This window comes from Amblyomma mixtum, chromosome 6 (assembly GCF_055824585.1).
Source record: "Amblyomma mixtum isolate Tamu chromosome 6, ASM5582458v1, whole genome shotgun sequence".
In the NCBI taxonomy this organism is placed as follows: Eukaryota; Metazoa; Arthropoda; class Arachnida; order Ixodida; family Ixodidae; genus Amblyomma; species Amblyomma mixtum.
In genome coordinates, this window is record NC_143017.1 from 97,384,556 (window position 1) to 97,409,035 (window position 24,480).

The 24,480-nt window shown below is 47.4% G+C and overlaps 1 protein-coding gene across 1 annotated transcript in view; it reads right to left on the reverse strand.

The window, feature by feature from the left end:
- LOC149339786 (RYamide neuropeptides-like) overlaps positions 1 to 24,480 on the reverse strand; it is a 70,236-nt gene that overhangs the window by 10,701 nt on the left and 35,055 nt on the right. Inside the window, exon 3 of the mRNA XM_089550574.1 lies at positions 8,917 to 9,007. Coding sequence (XP_089406700.1) covers positions 8,917 to 9,007 — 91 coding nt within the window. The remainder of the gene's footprint in view (positions 1 to 8,916; positions 9,008 to 24,480) is intronic.

Below are 24,480 nucleotides of genomic sequence, written 5' to 3' on the forward strand. Positions count from 1 at the left end.
CTGTGTGTCTAGTCTCCTTCTTGGTCTGTGTGTGTTTGCGCTCCATCACGATGAATTCTTAATCTCATCCGCCCACCTTTAAAGGGACACTGAGGAGAAAGTGAAGTTGACTTGCATCGACAGAATACCAGCTCCTGATTACAAAAACGCCATTAATACTGACAACAAAGCTCCTGTAACATAGAAAAGAGCAAGAACCAAAATACAGGTATCGCCACCAGAGGCCAAACTCGCAAGTACAAGCTTCATGGCGTCATAGACCAAAACAGTGTTGCTAGCAACACTAGGACACGAGAAGCTACGAATCACTGAGGCGCAGCAAATGCATGCGCAAATCTCCTTGACGTCGCCAGATGGCGCCACGTACCCGATAGCTACGCGCGCTCCTGCAGCGCCGGGACCAATCAGCGCTTGCTCTCAGCGGTATGGGGGCTCCCGGTATTCCGCTAACGGTAACAAGGTACACGGTATGCTAAAGGCGTCTATTTGCGAGAACTTCGTTGACGACTTCGAGAACGGGATCCATTGTAACGCTGGCAAAACGCCGGTGCAAATGTAAACGAAGCGACGGCCGCAATAGCCGATAGATGCCTCCAACGTGCGGCCGGCGGTAGCTTTCTTTTCGGCTGCTGCTGGGCCGCACTGCTGGCCGCCAGAAATCACGGAGTCTGCGTTACGTCATGTGAATGTCATGTACGTCACTTAGTTCTGTGTCGTCATAGCAGAATCCCAAGTTTGAATCAGAGCGGCGGGAAAAACTATTTCAACTTGGAATCCAAATTTCTTAGAAATAAATGCATCTTTCGCTGCCGGCCAAGTGACAACAAAGCCATGAAATGCCGAACTATCGGATTTTGCTATAAAAAAATATTAATAGAGCTCTCCTCAGAGTCCCTTTAAGGAGGACAATGGTTGCTGTGCGGCCGCTATAGATATCTACCAGTATTTTTGCCGAGGGCTCTTATACACCCTGGCCACGCAATGCCTGCATGACTGCTGACGTTTCGAATGGGTCAAATGATTTCTCGGAATCTAGGAAGACTATATACAGGTGTTGGTTATATGCTGCGCATTTTTTTATCGCCTGATTGATGGTGTGAATATGATCAATTGTTGAGCAGCGCTTTCGAAAGAGAGACTCGTTCTTTGGCTGACTAATGCCTCAGGTTGATCTGATTCAGTGAGCGATTAACTTAGTAAATACTTCGTGAAAACTGGATAGTAAACTGATGGGTCTGTAATTTGTCAGGTTTCTGACATCCCCTTTTTTATGGATTAAGATAACGTTACCGTTTTTCCAATTTCTGGGTACGCTAGAGGTTTGAGGCTCTGTGCATAGAGGTTACCAAGTTTTTCTAGCACAATATTCCCATAGTCTATCAACAGTACAGTCCCTTGGTTCTCACTTGCCACATATTCCCATTGCATTGCTCGTAAAGCATCCCGTAATTCCTCTTTCTTTACCTGTGGAGTGTCGAATCCCTCCACACGACTGATTCCATCATTGACACGCTGATTATTTCGGCTGCTCTATAGATTTGAGTAAAATTCTACACCATATTTGTAATGCAGTTGCCCTCCCTGTCACACAGGCGAGGGAGGGAGGGGGGTATATCATTTTTCCCCGTGCCTAATTTACTATTGTCTGATTTTAGGCTACCTCTCTTCTTTAGAGCCTGCCCGATACTCTCCGTATTATATTTCTTTGTGTCGTTTACCTTACGCTCATTGATTAGCGAAATGCACACACACACACAAAAAAGCAGATGGTGCGCTGTGGCACTTGGCCGAATGCAATAAAATGATTCCAGCGTCTTTCGATGAGTGCTGATACTTGGCGTCAAAAAACTACGCATGCGCTCAAAAGATGACATACTCAATTTTTGATCTCCTAGCGTGTTTCCCACGTTACCTTAAACGTTCGTTCGTCGTTGTTCCATCCACGATCAGAGCAGCCGCTCCTGCTGTACCAGGGTGTAAGAAGCGGAAGTTTTTTTTCCCTTATCGAGACGATTGATCGGGCGCCAGCGATATCTGCCAAAGTCTGCTGCTCAACGTTGTGTCCTTGTGCGCCGCACGTCTGCTTCGAGGAAGTTACGAGCTCGCCTGGAGCCGCTCTAAAAAAATGCAGCAGTCGTCTTTCAAAGGAAGCCCTTCCTCGTTCTGTCTCAAAACACGAGCACACAGCGGAGGTTTGGCTGTTTCAGAGAATTCGCCTCACGATCGACCTCTTCTGCTTTTTCTAAATAATTACCTTTAAGCGATAACATATTCAGTAATACATATTCTAAATCGAACAACAGCACAAAAGAAATAAATTAAAAATCCCTCGTGTCCCTTGGTTTCTGTGGCTGTTAGCTTCTCTCATATTCATAACGAGCCCCTCATCCCCCCTCTCTTGTTTGCTTAATTGCTTAGCGAGGGCCTCGGTTCTGGCAGCCTTGACGCCATAGGAAGCATAAGTGGGTTCTCACACAGCTTCCACTCTCGCCGTTCGATGACGTTCTACGTCACATCAGCGGTAACTCAGGACGTGCTACGTCCGCCGCTTAAGAGCGTGGGTGGCGCTGGTGAACACTCTAAAAGGTTAAGTTACTTGCAAACATAAATACCCCCGAAAGCAGAAGAATTGACAGCCGTCGCCGTAGCTCAGCGGTAGAGCACCGGACGCGTAATTCGGAGGTCGTGGGTTCGGATCCCACCGGCGGCATGTGGTTGTTTTTTCTTCTGCTTTTTCTAAACAATTACCTTTAAGCGATAACATATTCAGTAATATTCTAAATCGAACAACAGCACAAAATAAATAAATTAATTAAAAATCCCTCGTGTCCCTTGGTTTCTGTGGCTGTTGGCTTCTCTCACTCTTAAGGTTAGGATAGTTATCTTCTCCCTCACTTTTTCTGCACTTTCTTATTCGCAACCCTCCCCTCGCCTGCCTCAGACTTCGTTCGTAATCCGCTTCGGCAGATCCATATGCGTTTTTTATGAGGTAGCATAGAATCTTCACCGGCGCGAAAACCCGGCGCAGTCCGGCGTTGTCCTTAAAAGTTCTGATTGGCTGGCGGCAGTAACGTCACCTAAGAGTCGTCACCAGACAGAAGAAATCCCATTGGTTGCAGGAAAGTGACGTCACCAGACCAGAAGCGACATCTTCAACAGAATACCCGCTGATTGGAAGGAAGTGACGTCACCAGACCGGAAGTGACAACACCAGATAGGCTGTGCCGTCTCGGACCAGGTTTGTCTGCTGAAGCCTCACCTGACAACTGCGGCCGGTGGCAGATGGTTTTCAAGAAGAGCTCGGAAAAACATCGCTAGGAAAGAACAACCTGGATCTCACAAGCTCCGCCACTCACTTTCGGGAAAGGAATACACAGCTTCGAGTGTTTTCGGCTTGCCAACACATTGTAGAATTAGGTGCCCCAGAGTTTTTTTCTTGCGCTACACTCGAGAAACGGGAGGCGTTCTAGTGTGAGAAATGCGAGGAAATGCGTGGAAAGCTCTGCTTGGGGACAGTCCGTCGTGACTGCACCGTAATTATTGCTAATTGGCTTGGAAACACAACATACCCAAATGCAATGGAAAGGGCACTACGCCTGTTTGCTCTACGAAAGAAATATGTGAGAAAGAACAGAGAAAAAAAAAGGCAGAAAACACTGACCTGAGCGGGAGGGAAGAGAATAGTTGGAATGAAAAAAAAAACGAAAGCAGACCACACTCCACGTGATTGTGCAAAGTATGGCCCACGAATGCGAGCTATCAACATTTGTTTTCATTTGTTTGAAAACCGCGCCGTGTCGGGCTTAATAGCGAACCACAGATCACGACTGTAAGCCTCGCCACTGAACCGGCTGCATCCGCGGTTACAACAAAAAACAAACAAATAGAACAGGCTTGAGGGGACAGACGTTGGCCGTCGCGACACACGAACTAGCACGTTTGCACTCGCTACCCAGACACCCATGCGGTGCGCATGACGCAACCACTTTTCGTGCCGCACTCACACGGCTCTGGCGCAGTGGTACGTGTTCCCTCTCTCACTGAGCTTCCGCGGCCTGCGCAAAGTTGCTGGCTAACGAGAGCACAATTAGCACGCAGCAGTAGCGCCACGTGTCTGGGGTCCAGAGATGCGCTGCTTTCACGCGGAAGCGGCACCATTAGTGGAGCCTGGACGCTCTGCGCAGCGTCCGCGCGGCTCTACACTGGGTTCCGTACAGCATAGCCAGCGTTTCGGCCCGAGGTCGATGCGGGTACGGACATCCGCTAAGGCGCATTAACTGTGCGAAATTTAGGCCTTACTACTCGTACATATACTCCAGTGATGCAAACAACTTTACCTTTTGTTGGAAACCGACAAAGGACAGAGCGGCCTGATCCTGACTACGTGGTTGTCTCGGAACTTATATTCTAACGTACAAAGTGCACTGTCTTCGGTTGATGTGTCGAACGAAACTTCGCATTGTGCTTGATGTCGTTTACGTCAGTTCGCGCTGAAAGATGAGAACAGGACTGATTTAAATGGGCCGAATTTAGCGCGACGATCGTATTTCAATTTTACGGTAAAATAATCTGTTTCCCAGGCGGTTAATTTCGTTAATTTGCAGTACATATCCTAGTTCATACAGAAGTTTGTTATGTGAGAGTTTATGAAATGCATCGCGAAAATTCAAGAATATTCCGCCTGTTATTTTGCCCTCATCTATTCCTGCTGCGAAGTTATCAATAGTTTCGAGAAGTTGCGTACTTGTTGGAATACCTGGCCTGAAGTCATGACTGAAGGTGTGGACGAAAGAACGCCTTTTTCAGCCGGCAAGTGCCGCTCAATGAGTGAAAATACTTACTTATAGAATAAAAAAAAATCTGACTTCATTAATGTGATGCTGTTGAGACGACAATGAAGTTGTGCGAAGAAGGAATAAAAATGAATTTAACAGGTATGAGCCGACGTTCTCTGTGCACAAAGCGACCGAAGTGTTTTTAATGGCTCTTGTGCTGTTCAGGGCCTTACATTAGAGTAAAATGTCTTCGCTCGGATGAATGCACACTAAAGCTGTCGGAAGACCGTCGCATAAATTATCGGGGAGCAGTTTCAAAGGACACTGACCTTACGGACTACTAATAGGTTAAGTAACTGCGCGGAGACGATTGCCGACGAACTACTGCAAGGTTAATCCCACCTTTAAATACACACAATCACCTTCACCACCATCACCGACGTGGCCTCCTTTGTGGCTGAAGCCATGAGTTGGAAAAATTGTATTGGGGTAACGTCATCTCGCACACCACACAAGTGCACACACAAAGAAAGTTATCCATCTAGTATCCAGGCGCACTCAACTAGTCACTAGATAGCTTGAATACCTGATAACCACAGTCTCTCCTTTCAAAACTGTGAGGATGACGACGTACTGAGCGATTGATCTTATATGCACCATATATATTTATCCTGTTATCTGCTCGCCTAAATATGAGGGTGATAGCGAGGATAACGGAAATGCGAGACATCTGCCTGTTGTGCAGTGATTGATTTTTTTCCACACTCTCGCCTTGGTCGTGCTGCACGGAATCTACTGAATGGAAGGAGACATACACGCCGAAACGTATTGAGCAAGCAGCAGAAAGCAGCATCGATCGACCCTAAAGCATTATTAACGATCGCGGTAATGAGTCTACCCTCATGGAAACCTCCTGTAATGTGCATTGTTGAGAACGCTAGTCTAAGGTGACCACAGCCAGAGGTGTTCGTATGTGCAAGAGCAAGAGGAGTCTGTTTTCCTGTCCAGATAATGAAGCTCTCGCCTCGCTATTGTTGGCAGTGGTCATGGGGAGTCACTCCGCATAGATATCGTATCATCGCTTATCGCACCTTTTCAAGTCTTGTCTTCGCTTTACTGTGCTTTGGAAACGTAGATAAATACCTCTTGGTTGCTTGCAGCGAAATATGCAGCCGAGACAAATTTTGCAAGAGCAGAAAAAAGCGTATCGCCAACCAAAACAGGAAGCTTTCACACAGACGTTGTGCTGCGAATTTTGATCAAGTTATTTTTAATTAATTTTACTTGCTTTCACTTACAGGAGGCAGTGAAAGGAGGAGAGATAAAACGCGCGAAGCAGAGACAAATAACCATAAAAAGAACATAAAAAATTCCTTTGAAGAGATTACATGCACCTCAGGAAGAGAGTTCCAAATTTCTATGGTACATGGCAAAATTGTACCGAATCGCATGAGTGCTAGATTTAAAGTTGGTATATTTTTTTTTTTCACATATAGCTTCCCGCTGACGAAGGTTTACAAAATAGCTGCTGAGATAAGAAGTACTCGTTTTCTCGTTCCATTCATGACTGAGGGCGTAAACAGACCATTTTTTCGGAGATCAGTCGCATAGGGCCAACTGCTATGAATTTTCTTCCCCTCGTCCACCTCCTCTCCGCTTTGAATAGAGAGAGAGAAGGAAAAGAGCCATACCCGTGTCGTCTCTCTTGCGGCCATGGTAATTACAGCAATGGCGTAGTACCTTGAACCGATAAACTGCGGCAGCGCCCATGCCCCTACTATAGGTGGCAGCACGGGGGTGGAAGGGGGTTGCTCCTCAATCATCATAAGCGTCTGTATACGCCCGCCGTCGGCACACCGCGTTCGGCGTTCAAGCCACTGGGCGTGCCGCCTTTCAGCCAACAGAGTCCCCCGTGGGGGCAGCCTGCCAGTTACGGTCGTCCCGTCCGCGAAGCTACACAACAGGGTTATCTTCGATACGCGCGGCCTGCACAGCGGAAGTGGAAAACACAAAGAATCGTTGTCTGCCGTCTTGCCGCAGGGCGTAGAAGGATGAACAAAAAGGGAAAACGAGTGTTCGTCGTCAGAACTTGTTTCGACGCGTGGCCTCCACTTGCATTTGATTAACGTGTGCTGTATTCGTTCTGCTCCGTCGGTTGCGTGGTAAGGGCGACGGCTAGTAAGGTAAACAGTCGGAGAAGAAATGAAATTATTTACATTGGTAACAGCTCTTCGTAACTTGCACAGGCTGTAGCATTGTATGTAAGGCAGACTAAAAAACAGCTAATAACAATGCTATGCAATGCTACGCAATGCTACAGCTAGTATTATGTACGTGGCCAGCAGTGGGACCCCTACGCACAAAATGCCACTGTACAGAGCGCTTGACTTTTCGGAACAGTGTAACGCCGAAAAATTTACACTTAGCTGCTGCTGTTGTAAAAAGCTGAGTTCCGTTAACAAGTAAATAGCTTATTTGATTTTTCTCCTGACCGACTTCAGAAGTGTGAAATAATGGCGGCTTTGTACTGACCCTCTAAATTCAAGATTATCTTGGCAAAAAAAAAAAAAAAAAGATTAGGTAGTCTTCTTATCGTGTTAGCTGCTCCATGTAACCCTTTGTTCTTCTGTGTCTGAAATGTTGCGCGTATCATCTGAATCTCACTGAGTTCGTCATTGCCGTCTTAACATTTGTGTGCTTGGAGAAAGCACGCAATCGCAAGACTACCCGCTGTGGTGTCTTAGTGGCATATAGCTAGGCTACTGAGTGCAAGGATGCTGGATCGATATGCCAGGCCGCGACTTCCGCATTTCGCCGGATAGGTAATTCAAAAGACACATACATGCTGCGCGATACCAGTGCGCGTTAAAGAATTTCATGGGATCGGAGTTATTGGTTTATTGGGGTTTAACGTCCCAAAGCAACTCAGGCTATGAGGGACGCCGTAGTGAAGGGCTCCGGAAATTTCGACCACCTGGGGTTCTTTAACGTACACTGGCATCGCACAGTACACGGACGTCTAGAATTTCGCCTTCATCGAAATTCAGCCGCCGCGGCCGGGATCGAACCCGCGTCTTTCGGGTCAGCAGCCGAGCATCGTAACCACTGAGCCACCACGGCGGGGCTGGGATCGGAGTCAATTCGGAGCCCTCCACTATGACGTCTCTCATAGCCCATGTGCAGCTCTCGGCTGTTAAACACCACACACCATCATTGTAATCGTCATCAGCCTGACTACTCCGACTGCAGGACAAACCCTGTCCTCCATACATCATACCGCACCACTTACGAGGCTAATGCGAAGAGGATTCCTGAATGGTCTCATATTTCATTGTAGTACGTAACTTGCTCACGTTACTCTCTGCCATTGTTAAGGCAGTACCGTTATCCTAAATATTGCGAAGTTTTAGCAATGTAGGGGCTTTCAACTTCTATATTTCTAAAAAAAAAGAAAAAAACGACAACAGAAATTACACAGAATGTTTACTAGATTCGAATCGGAAAGAACGCACGGATTTGTGCTGCGTAGAAGACGACAGTGAGCAGGCAGGGCCGCGAGACGGAGCAGATCGAAGTTGATGAAGACGACGCTCTCCAAGGCATAGCGCGAGAGTGTGGGTGCAGTTTAACTTGAGGCTCACTGAACCCTGGCCTATCCTCCGTCGTGGGTATGTGCCATGCCACTAAGGCTTCCAACAACAACTTGAGGCGTGTTGGCTGCGGCGATAGCGCAGTGGTCTCTCCGAGCGGCCCTTAAAGGAGATCTGTTCGCGCCGCTGCGGGTTCGACTCCCAGTCATGGATATTGATTCAATTTCGCTTTCTCTTTTTCATGGTTTGACCTCTAAATCAGCTGAAGGTCAAATTCGCACGGTCCGCGATTAAAGCCCGAGGTCTCTGTAGTGAAGCTTTCGCATCAAAATTACTCCTGGACCAATGACTGCCGTCTGCTCAAGCGCATGCTCGTGACGTGCTTAAGAGCTCAAGGCAGACTAAATCTGGGAGACATGATATGCGGGTATCGTGCAGGATCACGTTTTGTAAAGATGCCTGCAGGCGCGGTTGAAACCTCGCGCACCCGTTATTGACTGTCTTTTTGCGTCATCGCTGTCAAATGGGAGAAGGGAAAACGGGCGACTCACCTGGAACACCTGTATATGTCCGCGAACCCCGTGTAGGCGCAGGATATGCTCGCGTCGCCGAAGAAGTTCACTGTCAGGTCTCTGGACACACCTGAGTTAGGCGAAGAGAGAGAGAGAGAGGCCGGGAAAGAGAGCGCAGGGAATAAAATTTTACTGAGTGAAAAACTTTATTGGCTCTAGCGTATTCAAAGTAAGGTGTGGTTCTTGTTCAGTCACAAAGGAGAGAGGTAGAGATAGAGAGAGAGAAAGAAAATTTCCTCGCCATCTCCCACACTCTGTGAGTGAACTGGAAGCTAGGCAGTAAAATAAAAAAAATACAGAAAGGAGGCAAGGACAAGGACAAAAAAAAAAAGAGGACGCGCGCACGCACGCACCGAACCCATACTCACTGCTCGCCGTACTTACCCGTGTGCCTCGCTTTGCCTAATTTAGATGTGACACCCCTTAGCTCAGTGCCTATGATATTAGCTTTCTTACAAAACCGATAGTTGGTACTTCAAGAATGGAATTCACTCCTTAGCCGAACTGCCATAGGAGGCGATCCTTCTAAATACGGGACCCACTACGGCGGCTCAGTGGTTAGCGTTTGGCTCGATGAAGACAAAACGTAGATGAAATGTGAAATTAGGTTTCAACGTAATTAAACCTAGTAGACGTGCGAAAGCATGTGTTTAGCCTGATTGGCCCACGGTTTTGCGTTTCTGGCTCGTCAGCACGTCTGGCGACAATAATATACTAAGATTAAGCTCTGATTGAGGTCAAGCTGATCTGATCTGTTCGCGCTGTAGATGGAAGTTGAAGACAACGATGTGCAATGCGGAGCGCGAGAGTGCGCTGCAGTTTAACACGAGGCGTGATAGGCTGCGGCAAGAGCAGAACGCTGTCGTGAGGTCGTTGGATCGAATCCCGGCCGCTGCGCCCGTATTTCGATGGAGGCGAAATGCTAGAGACCCGCGTACCGCGCGATGTCAGTGCAAGCTGAAGCCTCAGGGAGTCGACATCAATACAGAGCCCTCCACTACGGCGACATCTTCTCTCTTTTTTCACCCCCTCTTTCACCTCTTATGTCACGGAGCCACCCATGTGTCCATCCCAAATTAAGTAGTAGCGTTTTTCCTTTCCTCATAACCAGTTGTTATTATTGTAAATTCCGGCAATCACTAATAGCTTATTTGTATATTTGACATGGTCTACTTTAGCCTTTCACTTTTTATTGTGGTGCTGGAAATTGGTTTCCACGAAATGAAAGACGCAGTAACTGTCGCACTCCTCAGTGTACACCTCAACCGCGTCGTGAAGGTAGGGAGGAAGGTGGTAGTGAAAGAAGAAAGAGAGAAAGAGATCTCGTAGGGGAGTTTGCTGCGGCAGTATAACAGCTGTATATGTTCCTTTTCATTTTAAGCCTGTTACCTACGGCACCGAAACCGTTCTACCTTCGCGTGTTTTGTGGTGATATCTAAAAACCTGCCCTCCCCTCTACCTTATGTGTCAACACTCTAGGGCTCTTCAAGGGCTAATAAATGATGGCGATGGTTATGCTCAATACCTGAATCTGTAATTAAAGGAGATTGAGTAAAGGAGAATAAAGAAGGAAGAATGCTTGGCCAGAAGCCATTTCGCGTTTTACATCGATGTGCTTATCCAAAGCAAGTGCTATTACATTATGCCTCCATCTGTGTGTGCTCGTCCTGCATGAAGTGAAAGCCTTTGTTATGGGCAGAGAAAAGCTCGTGTCCCCTTGCACAGCATTGTGCAAGTGTTCCGGAAAGACGCCAGAGGCTATCAGTACATCATACAGAGGTCGCAAATTATGGCTCATACCTACACAGGACGGACACTCAGCAAGACAGAAGGGAAAACTTTCTACTCACGTCTTTTGTAGTCTATCAAGAGTTACTAATCAGAGCATCAAAGTTCTAATGTAGCCGTTCTATTATGCCGTATCGGACAACACCAGCTAGCATTCTTTTCAGCTTGCAAGAGTGCTTCAATGCATTTACGGAGCTGGGTTCATAGTACGGTGCTTTTAACGAATGTGCCCTTGTTTTCTCCGTGGATGTCTAGCATTAAACTCTTTCACTAACACGTATTAATTATAGATATCTCAATAACCTCGCTTGTTACTTAGAGTTGACAATGGCTCGCGGTCGTGGTATTATGTGGCACGCTATGGAAGGTGATACGAATCCTCGGAAAGGTTATGTGACCTAAAAAATTGACTTGGAAGCTCTGCTACTGACGGGGAAGCATTAGGATAATGTGCTTCTGGCAGCACATTGAAGGGGGCTGAAAGGGAAGAAAAATATTATCCAGGTTGATTGGAAAATTGTTTGAAACCAATCTTCGACTATGCAGAATGCGCTGCAGTACTTAACTGCTATACTGCCTTTGTGCTTCACATCGGTAAGGCATCTTTAGAAATGAAATTAAATGAACAACATTGTTTAGTTTCGCACGTATAACGACATAGATAAGGCATAAATTGACGCGTATCTTGCCCGTCTGCAACGCCGACTCGTACGGCGCAATGTTGAGGGAGCTCTTCCTGCAGCGTTTGCCGCAGTCTACCCGTCTCGTCTTGGCTGCTGCGGGGGACTTGACCCTTGACAGCCTCGCCCAGCTAGCTGATCGAGTCCACGACGCTACTTCTCCTTCCTTCGCCGCCCCCTCCTCTCCACCAGAGTCCTCTGTCATTTCACGATTAGAGAACCGGATCGACCAGCTGGCCGCTTCTTTCGATGCCCTTCGGACGTTCTCTCATGCCCAGCATGGCTTCTCCTCAAGTCCTCACCGCCGTTTGTTTTCGCCGAGAGGTCCGCGCTCTTCCAGACCCCGCAGTCAGGGTATTTGCTGGTATCATCGCACTTTTCAACACCGCGCCCGCCAATGTACTCCACCGTACAGCTGGTGGGAAATGTTCCGAGATCACTGACGGCGGCATTTGACCTCGCCCTTCACCCTGGCCGCCTTTTCGTAGTCATGGATCGCATTTCTGGCCTGCGTTTCCTCGTCGACACTGGTGCTGAAGTCAGCGTACAGCCGTCCTCCAAGGCTGAGCGTACTTCCAAGTCACCTGGATTTACTCTCCGTGCGGTCAACTCAACCTCCATCGCCACGTATGGTCGCCGGTCCCTCACTCTGGACCTTGACCTGCGGCGCACGTTTCGATGGGTCTTCATCGTCGCCGACGTCCATCAACCCTTTCTCGGATCCGACTTCCAGGCACCGCAGTTGCACCGAAGCGTGGCCTTGTGGTAGAGCATCCGCCTCGCATTGTGAGGTGCTGGGTTCGATCCCCAGTGCCGCCGGGTACCCACCGGTTTCTTTAATGGGTACAAGATTTCCCCTGACCTGGTGCTCGGCTCTTCTAGGGTGAGATGCTTGGGAAAAGGGTCTTAGACCAAAGTTGCCTTGACGGATCAGAGATAAGTTCTGCCGCCAAGCAACCTTAAATCCGCCTCGTGCGTTAGAAGCCCAACTTGTGGCCCTTTTTTTTACCGAAGCGTGGCCTTGTGGTAGAGCATCCGCCTCGCATTCGGGAGGTGCTTGGTTCGATCCCCAGTGCCATCGGACGTCACTGGACGTCAGCATGCGTCGCCATCGTCTCATCGACAGTAGGACGCGCCTTTCCATCACTGGCGTTATATCGGCTGTCGCTTCCACTGTCATCCGCACGCTGATCCCATCATGCCCGCACGCCCAAGTCCTCGCAGGCTTTCCTGAGGTCACGAGGCCTTGTAATCTCCACCAGCCACTCAAGCATGGTATAACCCATCACAAAGTCACGCGTGGTCCACCCGTCACAGCTCGTCCGCACCGCCTCTTCGGTGAACGTCTGGCGGTTGCTAAACAGAAATTCGACCACATGCTCCAGCAGGGTATTATTCGCCCTTCGTACAGCACTAAGGCCTCACCGCTCCACCTGATTCCCAAGAAAGAACCGGGTGACTGGCGTCCGTGCGGCGACTAAAGGGCTCTCAACGTTCACACTGTCCATGACAGTTATCCCCTTGGACACCTTCAAGACTTCACTGGTAATCTGGAGGGATGCAAGATCTTTTAGTAAAATGGACCTTGTCAAAGAGTACCATCAAATGCCCCCGTTGAAGCGGCCGATATCCCGAAGACAGCCATCACTACACCCTTCGGCCTGTTTGAGTACGTGTGCATGTCCTATCTTTTCAAAGATTCATTGCTGAGGTGACGCGCGGACTCCCGGCTGTATTTGCCTACATCGACGACATTCTCGTCGCAATTCGTACTCCCCAAGATCACGAGCGTAACCTCCGGGAACTCTTTCAACGCTTCCAAGAATTTGGCTTGGTCGTCAACGTCCAGAAGGGTGTCTTCGGCTTTTCTGGGCACGAGTTCCTGCGCCATCACATCTCGGCGCAGGGAATTCGTCCTTTGCCTTCTCACGTCAAAGTTGTTAATGACTTCCCAGTGCCCACTACCCAACGCAAGCTCCGCGTGTTCCTGGGCCTAGTGAATTTTTCCCGGCGCTTTATCCCGCACTGCGCCGAGCTTCTTCACCCCATGACCGACCTTCGAACAATCAAATCCTCCTCCTCCGCAATTTCCTGGTTTCCCGAAGCTGAGGCTGCTTTCACGGCTGAAAAAGTCCTCGCCGATTCGATCCTTCTCATCCACCCTAGGACTTCAGGGCCCACTCGTATTGTGGTGGATGCTTCCAACGTGGCCATATGCCATTAATATTGGCAATTTTATAATTAAAAAAGCGCGAAGCAGAAGACAGGGAATAAGAGGGGAAAGCGCGCTTGTCTCTTCACCTTCTCAACTCCCGTCCCTTGTGTTCATTCGGACTTTTTACTTACGAAATGAGTCTGCTAGTGAACTGTTTGCGAAAGTACTCTTAATGCTCCGATACACCTTTATGCTTCCGAAAACCTCTGCTTTTTTCGATACAGCCATCATCTTAAATCGTTCTGCGATCTAAATGCAATGAGAGACTCTACAGCGTATAATAATCAATGACTGGATGGATGGCTGGAGAGGTGGCTGGGTGGAATATAGAAGTGTCTCCTCTGAAACAGGATAGTGGTAGGTGCCACCATGATGGCTTTTTTTCGTTATATTTCTTTAACGATATAATAAATCAGTCATTAGTTTGCCATTTTCTTAAAATACATTTTAAATTCTGCACTTCTAACCATATGTCACCTCTATGCTTTAGAACCATCAATAAGGGTACAGCTTGTTAAGGACAAAGCAGCGAGCAATGGAAAGAAAAACGATAGGTGTAACGTTAAGAGACCGGAAATGGGCAGAGTGGGCGAGGGAAAAAACGCGGGTTAATGACATCATCATCACCGTAATCAGCCTGGCTACACCCACTGCAGGGCAAAGGCCTCTCCCATTTGTGTCCTCGCTTTGGCAGCGCTGGTGTTGCTGGTATCGCCGCTGCACTTGAACTGGTGCTGCACGTTGGTGGCAGTTATCAGAACTGGTGCAGCCAGTGCAAGCCAAATCGAAGAAACTTCATGTCTCTGTAATGGAAGAGGAAGAAATGGGCTTGGGCCGGGCATGTAATGCGAAGGCAAGATAACCGCTGTTCCTTAAGGGTAACTAACGGAGTGGGTTCCAAGGAAGGGCAAGCGTAGCAGGGTGTGGCGGAAAGTTTGGTGGGTGGATGAGATTAAGATGTTTGCGGGGATACGGTGGCTGCAGCTGGCAAAGGACAGGGTAATTGTAGGGACATGGAAGAGGCCTTTGCCCTACAGTAGGCGTTGTCAGGCTGCTGCTGCTGCTGATGATGATAAGAGGTGATTCGTTCACATCACCATTGTTATCTCTAAACCCTAGGGCCGCAGGGAGAGTGACTGCGCCTGCATCGACATTCGGATGGATACCGCCACAAACGCAGATTTGCTCGCGGCTGTGCTTGTTTCCAATTTGCGCAACGAACCTCCTCGCAACCCTTTTGCCTTCTTATATAAATAGCACCGAGGCCCAGAAAAATGCGCACGCATCCGACGTAATGACACAACATACTTCATAGCAAAGTAATAAAAAATGCAGAAAATGGGACACTCCTGTCTTGGCGTTTGTTACGGACGAGCTAATTGCGTGTCGCCATTTCTGGCGACGGAAGAGTGGACGACTGGGACAGTGACTAGAGGGACGCCTTTTGGCGGTGCTCGTTAAGACGTCGCCGAGTCCGGCGCAATTAAGCAGGTCCCGAGATGAATCTGCCTGAGGCGATGAAGGTTTGCGTCACGTCGGCGCGCTGCCCCACCTGACCGACGACAGTGTACGGTTAGTTCGGACAAATGGGGCGTCCGGTTGCTCCTGCTGTATAATGCACAGTTCAGGCCGGCCGTTTGTTGTTCTCGTTTGGCTTTCAAAGTTGAAATTGCTATCTTTTTTTTTTTCAAGAATAAGGTCACAAATGTTAGGAAAAAGACAGGCGTCTCGAAGGTCAACCTTGGGGCTCCTGAAACAAATTGCCGAGGAAATTAAAATCATAAGCTAAGCATGTCAGTACAAATATATTGTAACCTGCAGTAGTTAAAGGAAATAAAAGAAGGAGAAAAATATAATCAAGAAATGAAAACACTAATAGCTGAAAATTGACCGAACAAAGCAAAAGATAACGCTTCGTTCGCTTCGTTCAATTTTTTATGGCTGAAGGCTGAGTTTCGGGTATTGACTTAGAAAAGGCACCGCTTTGACTTCTGTTTAAGTCGATGGAAGAGTGAGCGAGAGAAGAAGATGGCGGGAAAGTTAACCAGAAGGTTCCGATTGGCTGCCCAGCCCTGAGGAGTGCGAGGGGGGTGGGAGGTGGAGGAGTGAACGTAAAGAATCCAGGGAAGTAAGAATCAAGGACGTCAGTCAAGGACGTGCGTGCAATATAGCCACATTCTTTCACGCATGCGCCGAGCCTTCAAGAAGCGAGTCAGCGCCTGGTAGGTTTTCAGGCCTGACGATCATTGTGCCCCTCGTTCTGAAGCGTGGGTCGCTGTGAATGTCTTGAGGCATTTATGTTGCGTTTCTCTGTTTCAGCTGTTTTATTTCCATAATCATGCTGTGTCAACTTGTGCTTGCTATTTATATTAGTTTTTATGTAACTAATTTTTATTATTTTTTGTGACCCGTTATTACCATCTGTCCCCCCCCCCCCCCCTTTCCCCGCCTCCTATGTAATGCCCCAACGGGGCCATTAAGGGAAAATAAATGATGATCCTGTACCGGGACACCTGCCCTTGGTGAGGGTATCGATCAACTCTTTATCACAACATGGGGCTGCCAACATATAACGGAAGTACCTCACATACCAAACGCCTCAACGGAGGCGTGGGAGGCAGTGCTTTCTAGCGTTTTTTTTTTTTTTTTTTTTTTGCAATGGAAGCGTTAATTTTGACAGAATGACCCAAAGACGGCGAACGGAACGAGCTCTCGTTCTGTTTCGTCGTTCTGTTCGTCGTCTCTGTGTAGTTCTCTCAAAGTTCGCACTTTTATTGCAAGAATGCTATATCAGCTAGCCCCTATCGTCGGTTTACTGTCTAGCGATCACCTGAAGCATCAATGTAGACTGATCGACCGGCCCTCTATCACCGCAGCAACCGTAGGGGCAAGTCCAGGGGTTTTAGCTACCACGCTTGCTACTACATCTGCAGAGCAGTAAAAGTTTTTCATTCATTCATTCATTCATTCATTCATTCATTCATTCATTCATTCATTCATTCATTCATTCATTCATTCATTCATTCATTCATTCATTCATTCATTCATTCAGCAGAAACGCACCATCGCAATGCACCACATCTCTCATTTAGAGATTTTTTCTTGGAGTAATCTGGACGGCGGGAATAGGTGTTCAATTTTAGTTGAACGACGGCATAGATCTGTTTCGTCTCATCTGCATATTTTCGGGAAAATATAAAGATCTCCTGGGAAAACTCACGTGTCTAGACCAAGGCAGCTGACGGCCAGGTAATCGCGTTTACTCGCGTAATCCGTTCGTCTGTGCTGAATTCGCGATCCGCGTTTCTAACGCCATCGGCAGTTCAATGCACAGGGCGCACGAATGGAAAAACGACCGCCGCCGCCAAAATTATTCGGATGCACCAATATAGAGAAAAGGAATAAGAGGCATGGCTGGGCTCAGAGTCGGCACTCATATCAGCTCAGTAAGCAATCCTTGTGGATCAATTGAGCGGTACGCCGTCGTTCGCTGATGCCCCATTTCCTAGACTAACAGCGCCTCCTTTCATGCGCTATTATAGCGTTTGTTATCTCGTTGTTAAGGTAATTGATTATTATTCGAATTTTAGCCCAGGAAGTAATATGCGTATTGAAACAGCCGTGTAGAGCATGTTCTAAAGAACAACGGTCGCATAAAAGCGGTCAGGCGGAGGTTAAGCAATGGAGAAAATCTGATGTACGTACAATTAGACAAAGAGGGCAGTGGTATTGCCAATATGGACAAAATGTAAAGTATCCGAGAAATTCTATGCAGATTTGTACATATGTATTGTAGACTGAGGCATGCAAAATGAATAAGAGAATATGAGCCTCTCCCGCACCACTAAAGTATCGCGGGTATAATCCCAATTGTAAAGTAAAAGACGTGGCCTGTGGGCAATCGGGATTTTGTCACCCGAAGGGGGAAAGAAATTAATCTGGAAGTGCTACTAAAGCGACCCACAGCCGAGGGAGTGGGCCCGGGGAGACTCCCCTGATCTCCCCTGGTAAGTAGCGGAAAGGATGGGGTATAAGGGTTTGATATATAGTTGTCAGAAAATGAGTTATGAGAATGCGGATGGGAATGGGGATTTGTGCAGTAGCCGACATAATCACGACGCTAATGACAGAGACAGTGATGCTGAAGGATTGGATGTCTCATATAGATAATGAAAGTGGAAATAAAGAAAGCCTTACAAGCCATGCAACGTATACAAGAGGCAGGTGAGGATCAAGTAACAGTAGACCTGTTGAAGGACGATGGGGACACTGTTCTAGAGGGCTCCTCACCCTGTATATGCAATGCCTCACTACTGCAAGCATACCGAAAGCTTGGAAGAACAATAAAATTTGCTTAATCCATGAGAAACGGGATGTAAATGAATTGAAAAAATTGCAGACCGATAAACTTAGCAGTACAGTCAGCTGGACGAGTTGGTAATAATCCATGTTTGCAAACATCGCAGAGGATGAAAGATTAAAAGAAGGGGTACACAGGGCGTGCACAATGCCTTTAAACTAATCAATCTTCCGGTACGCTTCCAAGCTTTCGGTACGCTTGCAGTAGTGAGGCATTGCATATACAGGGTGAGGAGCCCTCTAGACCAGTGTCCCCACCATCCTTCAACAGATCTACTGTTACTTGATCCTCATTTGCCTCTTGTATACTTTGCATTGCTTGTGAGGCTTTCTTTATTTCCTCTTTCATTATCTATACGAGACATCCAATCCCTCAGCACCGCTGTCTCTGTCATCAGCGTCGTGATTATGTCGGCAACTGTACAAATCCCCATTCCTGTCCACATTCCCATAATTCATTTCCTGACAACCATATATCCCACTCTTATATCCCATCCTTACCGCTACTTCCCTGGGGAGATCCCCGCGGAGATCCCCGCTTCCCCGTCTGTGGGTCGCTTTAGTTTAAAGGCGTTATGTACGCTCTGTGTACCTATCCTTTTAGTCTTTCGTCCTCTGCTGTGTTCGCCAACATGAATTGTTACATACAAATGTTACATACAAGCCGCCGCAGATATGGTAGAGAGCACGTATACCTGTGGTAGATTGTGACCGCAGATCCAGACAATAGCTGGGAGAGTATGAATGGGATGGAGTGAATATGGCATGTGCTCTCAGCTCATGAGTAGCTGCTTACCAGTATGCCTCAAGAGAAAAGCCACAAGAGCTTTGTCTTGCCGTTACTTACCTGTAAAGCAGAAACGTGGAGACAGAAGAAAAAGGTTGAACTGAAATCAAGGACAACTCAGCAGGCTATGGGAGGGACATTTCAGGTGTAACGTTAAGAGACAGGGAGAGAGTAGAGTGGGTCAGTGTACAAACACGAATTAACGACACTGTTGATGAAATGAATAAGAAGAAATGGACATGGGCAGGTGGTATGCTATGGAGGGCGGATAACCTAAGGAACCTTGAGATAAAGGAATGGATTCCTTCTTTATCTGACGTAGCAGGGGGCGACTGCGAGTCAGGTGGGTGAATAGATTAGGAAGTTTGTGGGGATAAGATGATCGCAACTGGCACACGACACAGTTAATTAGAGGTAAGCAGGAGAGGTGTTTGTCCTGCACTGAACGTAGTTAGGCTGACGATGATGAAGTGTGTCAGCCACGAAGTAAGATTTTGCCACCGAGACATTTGTCTCTAAGTATTCTCTTACTTTAGGAAACCCCAGCGCGCTCCACCTCTTCGTCCCATTTACTGAAAACGAGTAGACTAGCTTTCCATCTTAATAGAATTCGAATTGGACACCTAAACACTGAATCGAATATTTTGTGCGATTATTTGCGACTGTGCGCGTAATCTTAAAAAAAAAAACGAATACTTGCGCGAAACAGCGAGCAGTTAAAGGTGGTGCTATATGTCGTGGAAAACAGGTGTAAATGTCGAAAGGCTCAACGCTGGTCTCCGCTAAGGGGCGCGCAAAAAGATGTGATACGCAGAGGAAAATTATTTTTTGCTACTATTGACAGCAGCGAGCAAACTAGCGCGAAATTTCAGTTGATGAGAGGTACGAGGGATTAAGGCATCGCCTCGAATATGGGGCATGAAGGTAGGGTTTTTCTAAACCTGGCTGAACCTTGTCGCTTCGCCCAATTTTGAAGGCCATGTTTATAGACCGACGAATAGACCACATCGCGGCGCTGAACCCTTGATCGGCCGAGACAGGTCGTCGCCGCTTGCTGTGGGTCGTCGAAGTCGGCCGCGTTTGTGAAACAGAGGTCGAAAAAAAAAATACGGCGTTCGCTATTCGAACTTCGTGCCAATTATTAGAAAACTCTTCCAAAAAATTATAACAGATTTGATTCGTTGCAGATAATTTTGAATGTGCGGCTTTTAATGCGTTCAGCGAATGAAATATAGTGATATTCGATTTGCTTTTCGACAATTCCGAATATTTGCGCACCCTTAGGAAGCGAAAATCTGGTGGCACGGGATTATCTGACTAGCCGTGGTATCTCAGTGTTCAAGGTTTTGGGCCGCTGCAGCCAAGTGGGCGGGAACGAATCCCGAGTAGCGTTTCGATGGAGACCCTCCAGCTAGGCCATAGGGGAGAACCGTACTGCTTGAACGCTTGAACGCACGAGATCAAGCACACGAAAGTTAGGATGAACGACAGAGACAAGACTAATAGAGCAGTAGCAACTCGGTCTGTTCACGAGTTTGCGGATAATTAAATATGGTGACCGAAAAAAATGAATGGCTGGAAATCCGCGGCAGAGCACAAGCCAAAACTTCATCACGTGGGCCTGATTTCCCCGAGCTGACGTGAAAAATACGAAAAACGAAAAAAAAAATAGTACATAAAAATTTTCATCTCAAATCCTTCCTTTCGGGTGTTCGAACTCTTCCGTACTTAGGGATATTGAAGGAACAATGATGCACGTTCCTTCCTAGGCCATCGTGAACACTTCCGTAATTTGTCGCTCTCTTTTGCCTCTCATGTGCGCTATCATTTTTGCTTCTGTAACCACAGCGCACGCTTACGCGAGCACAGATATTCCTGCCAGCAAGTAAGCCAGTCAGGCGATCTCGCTATGCGCTGTTCAAGTTACCTTTAGCTTTGTGCACCTTTATTTGACAGAACGCATGTGAGTGCGGTCGTCAGGGTGTAAAAAAAAGAAACAAATTATTGAATCGTTCATGTTGGCCCAGGAAGACAAGTGCGTGACTGCACCTTCAATATCGCTAAGTATACGGAAGACTTGGAATACCTGAAAGAAATGATGTGATATGGGTTTTCCCTCCTGTTTTTTTCCCTCTTATTCCTCCTCATGTTTTTAATGTCAGCGAGTGTAAGTCGTGCTCATGCGGTGACGTTTTGGGTTTCTATGCGTGTGTGTTCTGCTCCGCTTTCTTCCTATCCTCGTTTTCTTTAATTGTCATATTTAAATAACCGCAGAATCATTTGTAAAATCAGCTGCTAGTTGGCGCTTCGTCTTGCTTTTGTCGTTCGTCCCAGCCTCCGTGTGCTTGGTCCTCTTGCGCCTCCAAGCAGCGCGGATCCGTGAACCAAACCCAACGCGGCTATATATTAAAGCTTGATGTATCTTGTCACCGAGGGTAGGTGACACCATGGAATGGTTTGCATGAGCAGCATATCACGTTGAGGTCTTGCATTCTGATTCGGTTTCGACCAGATTGTACGCGTGTTTTGTGTGAAGTCCATCGCTCATCTTATATGTCGTTAGCGAAGCGTTTAGCTGACCTCTTCCCGTCTCCTTCGGCCGCATGAAGCAGCCGTTCTCATCAGTCTAGTGCCCTTTGTGCTAGGACATCAAACCAACATTGCGCTTCACATCTTGGGGACGCATGCTGATGGAATCATCCAGCTCCACCAGATGGCGTTGCACTGCTGCCGCCAAGCACGTGGACGCACTGAGGATCGTAGCACCAGGCATGGACAGTAACTGGCAACGATGATTTAAGCCTTTCCCGTTTCAGTCAAAGTGGTACGCGCCTCCAATAGCGTTTTTCACTAACTACTAGAGCCCTTAAGTAAACAACATATGTTAGAAGGTACACAGCCTAGACTCATCTTACGGGAGCGGTATATTCACTGTAGTGCCATGGAAGTATATAGCGCGTACTAATTCTGACTACGCCAGTCTTGCTCGGGCTACGTGATTATAATTTGCATCGTCATGGCTACTGTGCTACTAAAATGAAACTTAAGGTTGCTTTTGGAGTGCTTTTGAGAACAAGCCAAAAAGGAGTACAAAAATATTCTTTTTCAACAATTAACTTTTGTTGAATAAGTCAGGTTCTATTTTTCAATCCTTTTCCAGCAAAAGCTCCATTAGAAAACAAACCCACATCTCTGTGTAGCCATGATGACGCAAATTGGCGCCGCAGAAGGCTAGCTCAATCGCCTCTCTGTGCTTGCAGCTTTTCTGCTGGTATAGTATGCAGCGTCACACCAGTTGCCTCCTACAGACCCGCCGAAGGCTCGATTAACCAGACTGTCCGTAGTAAAAAAGTTGGCCGTGGTTTAGCTCTGGTTAACCATAGTTGAAGTGCGAAAGCAATTGAGCGCGTGGTCTCTTCCTCCTTTCGTTCTTTCGTTGTTGTCTCCATTTCGCGCTCTCCATAACGGCTAGAATCCACTGAGGCGACGCGAGGCGACACCTCCTCTCCCTCTACCCCAGCGGAGAACATCTGGTGGAGCGAGCGGCGACGGCAGCGGCGTCGACGGCGGAGCCATCGGTTGGAGCGCGGCTGCGGCGTTGCTAGGCAACGGCGGCTCAAGGTCGTTGCTGGGCCACGGCATACGGCTGAAGTGCGACCACTCGACGAGCCGAGTTGGTTGGCGTAGTCTTGCTTTCACAACAAAAAAGGAGCGTCCGACGTCCCCTATTTATGGCGTGTTCATCGCGATGTCTGAGAACCTTAGAAACATTCTCTTTTTCAAGCAGAAAGCTCCGGGGGGGGGGGGGGGGGGGGGCGAGAACTTGGTCGGGGACGCATACAAATTCAGCGGTAACTGGTGGATTGCTGGTGCCTGTGCGATTCGGACATGGTACGTATATCGTCTGGTAGGCACTGCTTCGTTAGGCAACACTACCTTTAAACCACAATGCAACACCCTCAGCGCTTTTTTTTGCGGATCAGTCGTCATGCCGACGAACTTGAGGTACGAATACTTATATCTGCGTGTACAAGCGTTGAAGGGATAGAAATGCGGTCACTGAATTACACATATTTGCGGATTAATGCTTAATAAAAATGTTATTGCCTACGCTTACGGGGAAACGCAATAAGTAATGCAGTGCAGTTGTTGGTCATCGAAGGTAGGTAAAAAAAAAACTCATTTGCGAAAACATGAGTTCTTAATTATGTCATCATGAGCATATTAGACGAGGTGAGGCAGAGAGTGCCTTAAGCCTCTTAAGCTCTTCAAACAAAAAAAAGGGAAGAAACTAAAAGCGACTGAACCGAAGATTAATCGAGGGAAGGCCCCTGACTAATGGAAGACGCTTTGAAGATACTTAACGGGCGCGCAAGAATTAAGTTCTGGCATTTCATCTTCGCTGAAATGAGACGGTCAGGCAAATGGTGCCCAAGTCGTCGACCTGAGAAAGTGCAGTGTTGATTTATTTAGCCAGGCGTTGCCCAATTTCTTAAAGCAGGCTGTACGTGTTCCAAATGACAAAATATGAGCAGCATTAAGCAGCGGTACCTATATGTTAACGTAAAATGTTTTTGAATTGCGTTAATTTTCGACACAGCTCGAACACAACTCGGTGGCAGGAGGGCCCATGTATATTGGCTGTACGTTCACACTTTAGAACACAGTCACACTTTAGCAAATAGCTGGCAACGACCTGTTAGCGTCGGATTGTACGGGGCAGAGTGCAACTCCTTCGTTTCTTAGAATCGCCTTCCGCAAGTGTGTACTGTGAAGGAGACATTGGAGAAACAGAGTGCAGTTTCTCATGAGGAGGGAAGCTACATTAGCTACGTAACCTCGAAAGGAACGTTACCTTCTAGTGAAAAATTGCTCACCACAGTAGTGTTTCATTAAGAAGCGTATGGTTTTATTCGAATGGCATCGCAATGAAGAAAAATAGGTGATGCTACTTAATTCTCCCCTATTCTCACAGCTTAAGTAGAATATGAAGACACAGTTGAGGAAAAATTCGAAGAAAAGAAAAGGGAAGAAAGAAATAAAAAGAAGGAATAAGGAAAGGAAAATAGAGATAGAAGGAGAAAAGAATGCAGAAAATAAGAAAGAAAACAAAAGAGAGATAGAAGGAGAAAGGAAGGCAGAAAGTAAGGAAGAGAAAGAGAAAGAGATATAGCGAGAGAGATAGAGAGAGAGGACAAGCCTCTTCGTAGACTAGGGATCAAAGCCGGGACCACGGCAATCCTAGCACAATCACTCTGCGTTGGTGGGCTGCCCTGGAAGTTAGCTGGAGATCGAAGCTTACTTCACCCATCGTCTTGCATAAAATATATATCCCGAACAGAATGCCTTCTTCTGGGGCGAAGAACGAACTACGAAATCTGCACCTCACCATTCACGAGAGCAGTACCTCTCAAGCCCACCTCGACCACATCACCGCAGATACGACGCTATTTGAGAGCGCCGACTCCCGGGCTCTCATATCACTTTTCACTGGAAAGCGCTTGTCGCGTATTTCCATCCTCTACCACTCGCGTCTTTCACGCTGTCGCCCTTGAAATGTATCACCAACTCAGCCGTTTAGCCATACAGTTAAGCTTTGTGTATAACATGCAGGTGAATGGCCACGTAAACCACAGGACAGAAAATGGTATATTACCCAAGCCACGTGGCCGTTACCACCCAGGGCCGCTTGTATGACGTACTAATTGGCCACC